Here is a 13,871-nt window from a genome sequence, read left to right as displayed (position 1 = left end):
ATGATTATAAGAATAACAGGAAAAGTGGCTGTAAAACAAAAATCTAGCAACCAACCCAGGATACTGAACATCCTTGTAGGACTCTTAGCCCAAGAGAATGTGGTGATACTTCACAGGGTGATCCAAGGAGATCCACCTCTTTCCAATTACAGTCCTGCTTTTTGTGGACAGGACATATCTGAGCAATTTTCCACTTTGTCAGATAGGTGTCAGTGTTGTTTTTGTATTGGAACAGTTTGGCAAGAGGTGCAGCTAATTACAGAGCACAAGTCTTCAAGCACTACAGCCAGCATGTTGTCAGGGCCTTTGCTATATCCAGTGTGGTCAGCTATTTCTTGATATCCTGGAGTGAAACTAATTGGCCGACACTTGGCAGCTGTGACAGTGGGGACCTCGGGCGGAGGACCATCCACTTGGCACTTCTGGCTGAAGATGGGTGCAAATGCTTCAGCCTTGTCTTATGCACTCACGTGCTGGGCTCCACTATCATTGAGGACAGCGATGTTCATGGAGCCTTCTCCTCCCATTAGTTGTTTGATTGTCCATCATCATTCGCGACAGCTTTGGTTGAGAGATTGCTTAACTCTACCCATAGCATGTTGCTTTTGCTGTTTAGCATGCATGAAGTCCTTGGCTGCAGACTCACCAGGATGGCTCTCATTTATGCCTGGTGCTGCTCCTAGCATGCTCTTCTACACTCCTCATTGACCCAGGGTTGGTCCCCTAGTTTGATGGTAATGGTGAGGATATGCTCAGCCATGAGGTTACAGATTGTGATGAAATACAATTCTGCTGCTGATGATGGCCCACAATGCCTCACAGATGCTCAGTTTTGGACTGCTAGAACTGTTCTGAGTCTATCCCATTTATCATGGTGACAGTGCCACACAACATATGGAGGGCATCCTGTGAACACAGATAAGTGTGAAGAAGGGACTTAGTCTCCACAAGCACTGCGTAGTGGCATTCTGACCAATACTAGCATAGATAGATGCATCTGTGATAGCGAGATAGGTGAGGATGAGTTCAAGTAGGTTTTTCCCTCGTGTTGATCCTCTCAACAACTGCCACAGGCCCAGTCTGGCAGCTTTGTCCTTCAGGACTCAGCCAGCTTACTCAACGGTGGTTCTACCGGGCCACTATTAATTGTCATGGTCCTGCAGTTTTTTTTTTCGGGAATATGCAGTTTGCCTTTAAGGTTTGCAGAGGATCAGTATTGATTTAAGAACTGGCAAGCCTCATGAGTTATAGAAAGGTGCATTTTTGGTCGCCGTTAGAAACAGCCATTTGGAGACTGTGATTCAAAGGGTGCATTCTCGTTACCATAGATACAGCCACTGGGAGTGAGTCTGACGTGATACATTTGTTACAATTCAGTTTGGAACTGGCTTTTAGTTGAAGACAGTTTGTTCTAACGAAACACACAGACAGAGGACACAGCTGTGTTGTCAGCACCATGAAAAAGAGCTCTCATCCATTTAAACTGAAGAAATAAGAATTTAGTCTGTTTAATCATCTCTCAAAATTCTAAAACATCAAGCCAAAACAGAGATCTCTGGTAATTTAAACTGAAGGAAGGAAAGTTAGACTGTGACAATCTTTTATCCCTCAAAAACTCTGAAGTCAGACTGATTCTGTTGAAAGTGTTTGCAAGTCGTTAATTGTTGAAATTCGCTGGAGAAGGAAAGCAACATTCTGTGAAGGCTTCAAGCAACATTGGACTGTAAATTTGCAAGGACTCTATTTTTTTCTATTTTAAATGTTGTTTATATCTTCATAGTGTTTAAGAATTTAGTTTTTCTAATTAAAGAGTTAATTTGTTGATTTAATGATACCTGGTTTGGTTAGCCTCAATTGGGGGTTAATAGATGGTATAATTTGGCGGGGTCTTTCTTTAATTTGGAAAGTGTTAAATGATATGTTAGGCGATCTGTGGAGCGACGGGATTGAATTATCAGTGCGTTTCTCCCACCACAATCAGAATCGTATATTTTGATTGGGGGCTTTGACAGGAGCGGTCGGTCATAACAGATGATGGACAATGAAGTCCTTCACCCAGAGTACACACTGTGTTCCTTGCTACCCTCAATGCTTCTTCCAAGTGGTGCTCAACATGAAGGAGCACTGATTGTTCAGCTGAGGGAAGGTGGTAGTGGTAATCAGAAGGAGGTTTCCTTCCCCATGTTTGACCTGATGCCATGAGACTTCATGGGGTCCAGAATCAATGTTGAGGACTCTCTGGGCCATTCCCTCCTGACTGTATACCACTGCACCCAATTTTGGCATAGGTCCCTAGATGTTAGTAAGGAGATCTCTGCAGGGTCAATTGGGCTGGATGTGCCTTTGACATGTCCAGTCCCTAGGTCAATGCTGGGTGGTCTGGTTTTATTCTTATTAGGACTTTCTGTAGCAGTTTGATCCAGCTGAGTGGTTTGCTAGGCCATTTGGAGGGCAGTTAAGAGTCAACACATTGCTGGGGGTCTGGAGTCACATGCAGGCCAAACCAGGTAAGGATGGCAGATTTCCTTCTTGCAAAAGCATAGTGAACCATATCATTTTTTAAACTACCCAGTAGTTTCATAGTCAGCATTACTGATAATGGCTTTTTATTGCTGATTTACTTCATTAACTGAAAGTAAATTCCCCAGCTGCCATGGTGGGATTTGAACTCATTTCTCCGAAACATTAGTCCAGGCCTCTGGATTACTAGTCCAGTAAAAGTCACTATGCTACCATACCCTCAAAACACAAGGATATGTGAACTTAACCATGATGCCCATCACATATAGAAAACTTCCCTAAGCATCTAGGCTCACATGAAGAAAAGCTATTTAGAGATGGTACCAAAGGGCTGCCAGAAACTGTGGAATCTTGCCAAGGCAGCGGTCAGCATCTTCAAGACTGGTGAGAAGAAAGGAGGAAAATATAATAAAAAGGAAAACTGAAAAGTCAAAAACCATAAGCAAAGACAAATTTTAAAAAGAAATTAGTCTAGCATTACTTTCACTCACCCACCTCCAGCAACTAAATAATGGAATGACAAATATGACTGAGAGCTTACTGAGTCTGTCATGGATCCACACACTATGCAGGGCTCAGAGTCAGACTGTAAATAAGCAGTCCACACATTTACAAAACTCCAGCCTTGGGGGAAGTGTTTTCCCTTGAAATTTAAGTAGTTGTCAGATATTTTGCAGTAAAACAGTAGTATTTGTGATTGCAGCACTGACCATCGAATTAACTCTTGCTGGCAGTGGGTACCTTTTGATTTCCAGTACTGAACTACTGCAATCAGAACGAACCAGGTCAAAGAATACTGGACACTATCAACATTTCCGTGGTGCTGCACTGCTTACCTTTTGGTCCTCTGAGAGTTCGGAAGAGTTGGCTGTTGACTGCACTTCTTTCTGCAAATGCCTGGCTAATCTGTGTGAATATAATTTGCACAAAGTAATAGCTTAAAAATTGTAAGTAAGTTACTGTGCAAACTATAGACATAATCAAAGTTTCTTATACGAGAAAAAATACAAACATATCACATACTGTAAATGTGCATTCTATTTTACAAAGTCGCTTTCAAACACTACAAACTCATTTTAATTTCTGTGTTCTCAGTAATTTTATCAAGAGGTTGGGATGCCATCATTACCTCAAAGCACCTTTGAATAATAACTTCTATAACCTACAAGGAAAGTGTAAACAAACCAGGGTTGTATTCCCTGGAATTTAGAAGGTATAGGGGTGATTTGATCAAAATTTCCAAGATATTAAGGGGAACGGATAAGGTAGAATTGGGAGAAACTATTTCCACTTGTTGGGAAGTCTAGGACAAGGGGGCATCATCTAAATTTAGAGCGAGACCTATAAGAAGTGAAATTAGGAAACACTTCTGCATGTAAATAGGGAATGTAATAGCATGTAAAGGATGGTAAATGTTTGAAATTCTCTTCCATAAATGACAATTCATGCTAGATCAATTGTTAATTTTAAAGCTGATTGACGGATTTTTGTTAGTCAAAGGTGTGACGGAAACCACATCTGCCAAATGGAAACATATTAATTTTGTCATATGGAACACCATTTGAACGCTTACTGGACATTGAAAATAACCTGTTTAAAGAGACCACAGAGTAGGGGCTGAAAACATGGCTGCACATTTGCATTCTGAGAGACAGTTGCACAGAGAGACAATGGAACTACTTCCTGATTCAATTAGCCAGATGGGTTTTGTCAATAGTGATGATCAAAAGACATTGAGAGACACTGACTGTGTAAAAGCCAGCATTCCATCATTATCCACCCCCACCACCCCCCCACCGTCCGAACCCCACCACCCCTCCACTGAGTGTCTGGTAAGATTTGTAAAATCAACAAGCTTCGCAGGCGATGCTGTTTCAAACAAAGAGCTAGTCACATGACTAACCTGCTCGTCAACCTTGGAATTGACTGGACTGTGCTCACAGTTTTGGGCAGACTGCTTTTGAAGACCAAATGAGAAGCAAGGTCTCTCTCTCTCACGCAAAGTTCCAGAGACCCACAGAACTAACTTAAGCCTCAAGATGGAAGACCAATGTAATAAGTTTAAAGATCTGAGTGGGCCCCAACAAGAACTGCAAAACTTAACTTCAATCAAAGACTTTACATCCAACCCAAAACCAGTAACTGAATTCCATCCACTACTTCAAACCTTCCCCCTTTCTTTTTCCTCCTCTGTATCTATTTGTGTGTGTGTTTATCGCGTATGCATGCTAGCGTGGTTGCGTCGCATATGTTTAGCAGTTTTACTGAGTTAGAGTTTTAAGATTAATAAACTTACACCTTTCTTGTTTAAACGTGAGAAAACCTGTCTGGTTGTTCCTTTACAATTACAATTAGAGAGCAGTGAGCAAGAACTCACTAAGGGGAAGTTAAAAACAACACTTTTAAAAGTTAATAAAAACAAGAAATGCTGGAAACACTCAGCAGGTCTGGCAGCATCTGTGGAGAGAGAAGCAGAGTTAACGTTTCAGGTCAGTGACCCTTCTTCAGTTCTGCTCTTCTCTCCGACGGGTTTCCAGCATCCACAGTATTTTGCTTTTCAAAGTTAAACCCTGTTACGGCCAAACCAGGAAAAGGCTGAGAGGGGAGCCCTAGACCCCTTCCTCACCTGGTTGTAACAAAGGTATTAAAGGATATGGGGCAAAGCCAAGTATATGGACTTTACCACTGCTTCACTTAATATATATTAATGACCGAGACTTGGGTATACACGGCACAACTTCAAAACTTGAAGATGACACAAAACTTGGAAGTATTGTGAACTGCGAGGAGGATAATGATAGACTTCAAGACAACAGACTGGCTGGTGAAATAGGCGAACACATAACAAATGGAATTTAATGCAGAGAAATGCAAAGTGATACATTTTGGTAGGAAGAACAGGAGAGGCAATATAAAATAGAGTACAATTCTAAAGGGAAGAGAGAGACCTGGGGTATATGTGCACAAATCGTTAAAGATGGTAGGGCATAGAGTACAAAAGGAAAATCCCGGAGAGAAGAGCAGAACTTCTTCAAGGTAGGCAACCTGGAAGAGAAGTGGAAGTGAATTAAATACTAAAATAAAAGCAAAATACTGCAGATGCTGGAAATCTGAAATAAAAACAAACTGCTGGAAATACTCAGCAGGTCTGGCAGCATCTGTGGAGAGATAAACAAGGTTAATGTTTCAATCAATGACCTTTCATCAGTGACTGACCTGAAACGTTAACTCTGCTTCTCTTTCCACAGATGCTGCCAGACCTGCAGGGTATTTCCAGGACTTTCTGTTTTTATTACAAGAGCAAGGAAGTTTGATACACCTGTACAAAACACTGGTTCGGCCTCATCTGGAGTATTGTGTCCAATTATGGCCACTGCACTTTAGGAAAGATGTGGAGGCTTTAGAGAGGGTGCAGAAAAGATCTATGAGAATGGTTCCAGGGGTGAGGATCTTCAGTTATGTGGATAAATTGGAGAAGCTGGGTTTTTCTCCTTAAAGAGAAGGTTGAGAGGAGATTTAATAGAGATGTTCAAAATCATGAGGGGCCTGGACACAGTAGATAGAGAACACAAGAATTAGGTGGTGGTGTTCCCTTGCATCTGCTGCCCTTGTCCTTCTGGGTGGTAGAGGTCGCAGGTTTGGAAGGTGCTGTTGAAGGAGCCTTGGTGAGTTGCTGTAGTACATTTTGTAGATGGTACACACAGCTGCCACTGTGCATCAGTGGTTGAGGGAGTGAATGTTGAAGGTGGTGGATGGTGTGCCAATCAACCGGGCTGCTTTGTCCTAGATGGTGTCGAGCTTCTTGAATGTTGTTGGAGCTTCACCCATCCAGGCAAGTGGAGAGTATTCCATCACGTTCCTGACTTGTGCCTTGTAGATGCTGGACAGGCATTGGGGAGACAGGAGGTGAGTTACTTGTTGCAGAATTCCCAGCCTCTGACCTGCTCTTGTAACCACAGTATTTATGTTGCTGGTTCAATTCAGTTTCTGGTCAATGGTGACCCCCAGGATGTTGATAGTGGGGGATTCAGCAATCGTAATGCCATTGAAATTGAAGAGGAACCGGTTAGATTCTCTCTTGTTTAAGATGGTCATTGCCTGCCACTTGTGTGACGTGAATGTTACTTGCCACTTATTAACCCAAGCCTGCATGTTGTCCAGGTCTTGCTGCATATCAACATGGACTGCTTCAGTATCTGAGGAGTCAGGAATGGTGCTGAACATTGTGCATTCATCAGTGAACATCCCCACTTCTGACCTTATGATTGAAGGAAGGTCATTGATGAAGCAGCTGAAGATGGTTGGGCCGAGGAACTCCTGCAGTGATGTCACGGAGCTGAGATGATTGACCTCCAACAACCACAACCATCTTCCTTTGTGCTAGCTATGACTCCAACCAGCGGAGAGTTTTCCCCCTCATTCCCATCGACTCCAGTTTTGCTAGGGCTCCTTGATGCCATACTTGGTTAAACACTGCCTTGATGTCAAGGGCAGTCACTCTCACCTCACCTTTGGAATTCAGCTCTTTATCCAGGATAGGGGGGTTTGGACCAAGGCTGTAATGACGTCAGGAGCTGAATGGCCCTGGTGGAACCCAAACTGAGCTTCACTGAACAGGTTATTGCTGAGCAAATGCCACTTGATAGCACTCCTCTCATATCTGCCTAATTGACTTTGTTTAAGTTTAAGATTCTTGTTTGTGATTGGAGTATTTCATTTCAAACTTAGCATGGAATTCAATAGTATTATGGTCACTATTTCCCAGTGGATCTTTTACTATGACACTGCCAACTTCCACTCTGATGGAACCTTTCGCGAATCTAAGGAATTCTGGAAAATTATAGCTAACTCATCCACTATCACTGTAGCTATCTCTTTTAGAGCCCTAGGGTGTAGGCCATCAGGTCCCGGGATCTTGTCGGATTTTTCCCCTTATCTTCCTCCAATACTTTTTCTCTGCTGATATCAATTTTCTACATTTTTTAGCCTCTACAATACCATATATTTCTGGTATGAAACTTGTGTCTTCTACTGTGAAGACAGACACAAAATATTTGTTCAATGCCTCTGCCATTTTATCATTCCCATAATTTTCCTGTCTCTGCTTCTAAGGGACCAACATTTTCTTGCACTAATCTCTTCCTTTTTATATATCTATAAAAGCTCTTACAATCTATTTTTAATATTACTGGTTAGTTTACTCTCACTCCACTTTTTCCTTCATCAACTTTTTGGTGGCCCTTTGCTGGTTTCTAGAACACTCCCAATCCTCGCCCTTATGGGCGGCACAGTGGTTAGCACCGCAGCCTCACAGCTTCAGTGACCCGGGTTCAATTCTGGGTACTGCCTGTGTGGAGTTTGCAAGTTCTCCCTGTGTCTGCGTGGGTTTCCTCCGGGTGCTCCGGTTTCCTCCCACATGCCAAAGACTTGCCGGTTGATAGGTAAATTGGCCATTAGCAATTGCCCCTAGTATAGGTAGGTGGTAGGGAAATATAGGGACAGGTGGGGATGTGGTAGGAATATGGAATTAGTGTAGGATTAGTATAAATGGGTGGTTGATGGTCGGCACAGACTCGGTGGGCCGAAGGGCCTGTTTCAGTGCTGTATCTTTAAAACTAAAACTAAAAAACTCAGACTTGCTACTCTTTTTGCAACATTGTAAGCCTCTTCTTTTACTTTAATACTGTTACAACTGAGGTGGGAGGAGTGCACTGTCTTTTCTAGTTCCACTTCTCCACAGGTCACAACATATATTTAAATGCTTACCCAGTTACCGATGCAATCAATCATATATTCTACTCTATCCCAGAATAACATTCACCAACCAGGTTTACAGTCATAGAGTCATAGAGAGATATAGCACTGAAACAGGCCCTTCGGCCCAACGAGTCTGTGCTGACCAACAACCACCCACTTATACTAATCCTACATTAATCCCATATTCCCTACCAAATCCCCAGCATTCTCCTACCACCTACCTACACTCGGGGCAATTTACAATGGCCAATTTACCTATCAATCTGCAAGTCTTGGGCTGTGGGAGGAAACTGGAGCACCCGGCAGAAACCCACCCATTTCTTTAATAAACAATAAAATTATCAGTTTATCAAAACAAGACTTATCCAGTAACGAAGCAAAGCATTAACACACAGATCGAAATATGAAAGTTCCCTTTTAAAATTTCAAATACACAAACAAATGGGATCTGTTCTTAAGTAGTTCTTTTCAGGCAGCATTGAGAATTACTCTGGCAGGTTTTTCCAGCTTCTCAGGAGAGATGCAGTACCAAGGATTTTAGCTGTCCCACCCCTGGATCTTTGCTGGGTTTCTTCACAGAGGTAGAGAAAGAAGTGAGCTGGGTGTTTTTTTTTTCCTTGGCAGGCAAAACACCAACTGTCTTCAAAACAGTTCATACCCCAACTGAACTGAAAACAATATCTAAATCCCAACAGAAAATCAAACTCGTGGCCTCCATAAACCTTGACATGTGACTTCTCTGTAAACATCTTCCCCAGGTCACCAAGGATTCTGTTGTTTACTGAGCTTAAAACACATGATTTCCAGCACAGGTTGTTTTCAAACAACATCTCCGCGTCCTTTTAGTGAACTGTCAACAACAAAGCAAAGTCCATCATTTCAACCTTCCAATGAATCCATCTCCACAATTTAAATACGAGTCCTTAAAAAAAAACTTGAAAATATAGAAGCATGCTCATAAAAACACTATCCTTAACTTTCTGAGTGAGCCATGGATGGGTCTTTCTTACTGAGTTTTTGTTTTTCAATGGAATATATTTTTGTCGAACATTTTGAAATGTTTCTCTAAAAGTTTCCCACCATACCATTCAGTCTATTTACCCAATTTACCTTAGCCATTTTTCCCCTCATACCTGCATAATTGGCTTTAAGTTTAAGATTCTTGTTTGTGATTGGAGTATGTCACTTTCAAACTTAACATAGAATTCAATAGTATTACGGTCACTATTTTCCAGTGGATCTTTTATTATGACATTACTAATTAACACTGCTTCATTACACAATACTAGATCTAAGATAGCTTTATCCCAGTCGGTTCCGCAACGTATTGCTCCAAGAAGCTGTCCCGAAAACAATCCACAAACTCATCTTTGAGACCACTCTTAGCAATTTCATTGTCCCACTCTTTCTAAAGATTAAAGTCCTCCAAAATTATTACATTGCCTCTGTTACAAGCTCCAATAATTTCTTGTTTAATGCTCTGTCCAATGATACACCTACTGCTCGGGGGCCTAAAAACTAGTCCCACCAGTGTTTTGCAATTCTTACTATTTCTAATTTCCACCCATACTGATTCTATTTTATGATATTCTGAAGCCACAGGGAAAGGGCAGGAGAGTGGGACTAGCTGAGTGGCATTCGGAACAAAACAGAGGAATTGAGAGCGCAAATAGAAATAACTAAGTACGATCTGATAGCCATTAGAGAGACATGGCTTCAGGATGACATAGATTGGGACCTGAATTTTGAAGGATACATGGCATTTAGGAAAAACAGGCAGCTGGGAAAAGGTGGAAGGGTAGCTCTGTTAATTGATGATGGCATTAGCGCAATAGAGAGGGATGACTTAAGTTCAGGAGACCAGGATGTAGAAACAGTTTGGGTAGAGATGAGAAATCATAAAGGCAAGAAGTCACCTGTGGGAGTGGTGTACAGGCCATCAAACATTAACCACACTGTGGGATGGGGTATAAAGGATGAAATAATGGCAGCTTGTCAGAAAGGTGCAGCGATAATTATGGGGGATTTTAACCTACATATAGACTGGAAAAATCAAATGGGCAGAGGTAGCCTAGATGAGGAGTACATAGAATGTTTTCGGGATTTTGGAATTTCTTGGAACCAACCAGAGAGCAGAGTATACTAGACCTGGTATTGTGCAATCAGATAGGATTAATTAATGACCTCATAGTTAAGGCGCCTCTAGGTAGCAGCGATCATAATATGATTGAATTTTACAATCAGTTTGAGGGAGAGAAGAGTGGGTCCAAGACTAGTATTTTAAACTTAAATAAGGGCAATTATGAGGGCATGAAATCAGAGCTAGCTAAAGTGAACTGGCAAATCAGGTTAAGGGATGGGTCAATAGAGATACAATAGCAGACATTTAAGGGGATATTTCAGAATACACAGAATAGATGAATTTCAACGAGAAAGAAAAATTGCAAGGGTGGGATCCGCCATCTGTGGTTAACTAAAACAGTTAAAGATAGTATCAAACTTAAAGAAAAAGCCTATAATTGCGCAAAGATGAGACAGGTCAGAAGTTTGAACAGAATATAAAAAACAGCAAAGAAAGACTAAAAGATTGATAAGGAAGGTAAAATTAGAGTACAAGAGAAAGCTAGCTAGAAATATAAAGACGGATAGTAAGAGTTTCTATAGATATTTTAAAAAGAGTTAACAAAGTCAGCAATGGTCCTATAGAAAGTGAGTCTGGGGAATTAATAATGGATAATAAGGAGATGGCAGATAACATGAACAGATATTTTGTATCGGTCTTCACTACTGAGGATACAAGTAACATCCCAGTATTAACTATAAGTCAGGAAATGGAAGGGAAGAAGGAACTCAAGAAAATTACAATCACCAGGGAAGTGGTACTGAACAAATTGTTGGAGCTCCGGGCTGACAAGACCCCCGGGTCCTGCTGGACTTCATCCTAGGGTCTTAAAAGAAGTGGCTAGTGAGAAAGTTGATGCGTTAGTTTTAATTTTCCAAAATTCCCTATATTTGGGGAAGGTTCCTTTAGATTGGAAAATAGCAAATGTAATCCCTTTATTCAAAAAGGGAGACAGAAAGCAGGAAACTACAGGCCAGTTAGCTTAACATCTGTCTTAGGGAAAATGTTAGAAGTTATTATTAAATATGTTATAGCAAGGCATTTAGAAATATTCAAGGTAATCAGGCAGAGTCAACATGGTTTTCTGACAGGGAAATCATCTTTAACCAATTTATTGGAGTTCTTTGAGGGAGTTACATGTGCTGTGGATAAAGGGGAAACCAGTGGATGTAGTGTACTTAGATTTCCAGAAGGCATTTGATAAGATGCCACCTCAAAGGTTATTGCAGAAAATAAAAGCTCATGGTGTAGGGGGTAACATATTGGCATGGAAAGAAGATTGGTGAGCTAACAGGAAAGAGAGTAGGTATAAATGGGTAATTTTCTGGTTGGTAAGATGTAACGAGTGGTGTGCCACAGGGATCTGTGCTGTGGCCTCAATTTTTACAATTTACATAATTAACTTGGATGAAGGGACTGAAGGTATGGTTGCTAAATTTGCTGATGACACAAAGATAGGTCGGAAAGTAAGTTGTGAAGAGGAAAAAAGGAGGCTACAAAGCGATACAGGTAGGTTAAGTGAGTGGGCAAAGACCTGGCAAATGGAGCATAATGTGGGAAAGTGGGAAATTGTCCACTTTGGCAGGAAGAATAAAAAAGCAGATTATCTAAATGGTGAGAGATTGCAGAGCTCTGAGATACAAAGGGATCTGGGTGTCATAGTGCATGAATCGCAAAAGGTTAGTATGCAAGTACAGCACATAATTAGGAAAGCTAATAGAATGTTATTGTTTATTGCGAAGGTAATTGAATACAAAAGTAGTGAGGTTTTGCTTCAGCTAAACAGGGCATTGATGAGACCACATCTGGAGTACTGTGTACAGTACTGGTCTCCTTATTTAAGGAAGGATGTAAATGCAATGGAGGCAGTCCAGAGAAGGTTTACTAGACGAGACTGGAATGGGTGGCCTGTCTTATGAAGAAAGACTGGACAGGGTAGGCTTGTATCCACTGGAATTTAGAAGAGTAAGAGACGACTTGATTGAAACGTAAGATCCTGAGGGGTCTTGACAGGGTGGGAAAGGATGTTTCCCCTTGTGGGAGAATCTCGAACTAGGGGTCATTGTTGAAAAAAAAAGGGGTCACCCATTTGAGACAGAGATGAAGAAAAAAATTTTCTTTCAGAGGGTCGTGAGTCTTTGGAATTCTCTTCCTCAAAGGGCAGTGGAAGCAGAGTCTTTGAATATTTTTAAGGCAGAGGTAGACAGATTCTTGATAAGCAAGGGAGTGGAAGGTTATCAGGGGTAGGTGGAAGTGTGGAGTAATCAGTTCAGCCATGAGCTTATTGAATGGCGAAGCAGGTTCGAGGGGTCGAGTGGCCTACTCCTGCTCCTAATTGCAGAGCGCCAGTGTGGATTCGACAAGCCAAATGGCCTCCTTCTATACTGTAACTGTTCTGTGAGATCACTGCTCAACATCTGCATGTCGTCTAGTTGAGGAACTTTAGAATGCTTTTATTAAGTTGTGGAACTAGAAGTTATGACAGGTGTAGAAATTTCAAAAGCCAAAAATAAAAGGTACTAGACAAACTATGTCTTGATCCACTTCATGCAGTACCAGACAGAGATTTCAGAGCATCTCCTCAGAGAACTATGGCTGTTACAAAATGATTTGAATGAAAAGGAAAATGCATCTGTCCCAATTCTCCACATCCTCCAGCTGGGAAATATAAAGAAAGAGCTACAGAAAAAGCATTGCATCAGTCTATGAAAGATTTGGAACAGGACTCTTATGTGGAGAACGGATTCATAAAACAGAAAACTGTGCTGCGAAGGAAACTCACAGATGCTCCATTAGAAGACCACCCTGAATATGTGATAGTACAGGATGCAGTGGTTGTCAGATAACTATTTCACATTGCCCATAAAGTCCATGCCGGCTCTTCACAGAGCTAATCAGTCAGCCCCACTCGTCCACTTGATCCCCATAGTCCTGCAAGTCCATTTCCTTCAAGTGGTCATCCAATTTCCTTTTGAAGTCATTGATCATCTCCGCTTACACGTTGTGGGCAATGAGTTCCTAGTCATTACCACCGCTGTGTAAAAAGGTTCTTCCCCACATTCCCCCGCACCTCTTGTCCACTTTGGCAGGAAGAATAAAAAAGCAGATTATCTTGCCCAAAACTTTCAATCTATGCCTCCAAGTCCTTGTACCATTAGTTCATGGGATGAGTTTTTCCTTATCTAATTTATTTAAGGCTGTCATAATCTTGTTCATTTCTATTAAATATTCCCTCAATCTTCTTTGTTCCAAGAAAAACAATCCCAGTTTATCAAACTTAATCTTGCAGACTCGGAGGGCGGAGTTCCAGAGCGGTAAGTTACCTCGGGTGGGGAAAAAAAACTGAAAAAGTGACGTCACAGGAAAGCTGTGACTTTATTGGCTGGTAGGGAATCTGTACCGAATTTGAAAATAAACCTGATAAAAATTGTTTAAAACACTAATTAACTAATTAATAAGTAGATTAACTAAA

At 41.4% G+C, this 13,871-nt stretch overlaps 1 protein-coding gene across 2 annotated transcripts in view; it reads right to left on the bottom strand.

Annotated features, from left to right (window-relative positions):
* aida (axin interactor, dorsalization associated) overlaps nt 1–13,871 on the bottom strand; it is a 142,542-nt gene that overhangs the window by 108,670 nt on the left and 20,001 nt on the right. For both annotated transcript variants that reach the window (XM_068028114.1, XM_068028106.1), the window contains exon 2: nt 3,357–3,426. In XM_068028114.1, the coding sequence (XP_067884215.1) occupies nt 3,357–3,426 (70 nt within the window). The remainder of the gene's footprint in view (nt 1–3,356; nt 3,427–13,871) is intronic.

Source organism: Heterodontus francisci, chromosome 3 (assembly GCF_036365525.1).
Source record: "Heterodontus francisci isolate sHetFra1 chromosome 3, sHetFra1.hap1, whole genome shotgun sequence".
NCBI classification, from domain to species: domain Eukaryota; kingdom Metazoa; phylum Chordata; class Chondrichthyes; order Heterodontiformes; family Heterodontidae; genus Heterodontus; species Heterodontus francisci.
Note: the sequence above shows the minus strand (reverse complement) of the source record. Positions and strands in the feature narration are given on the sequence as shown.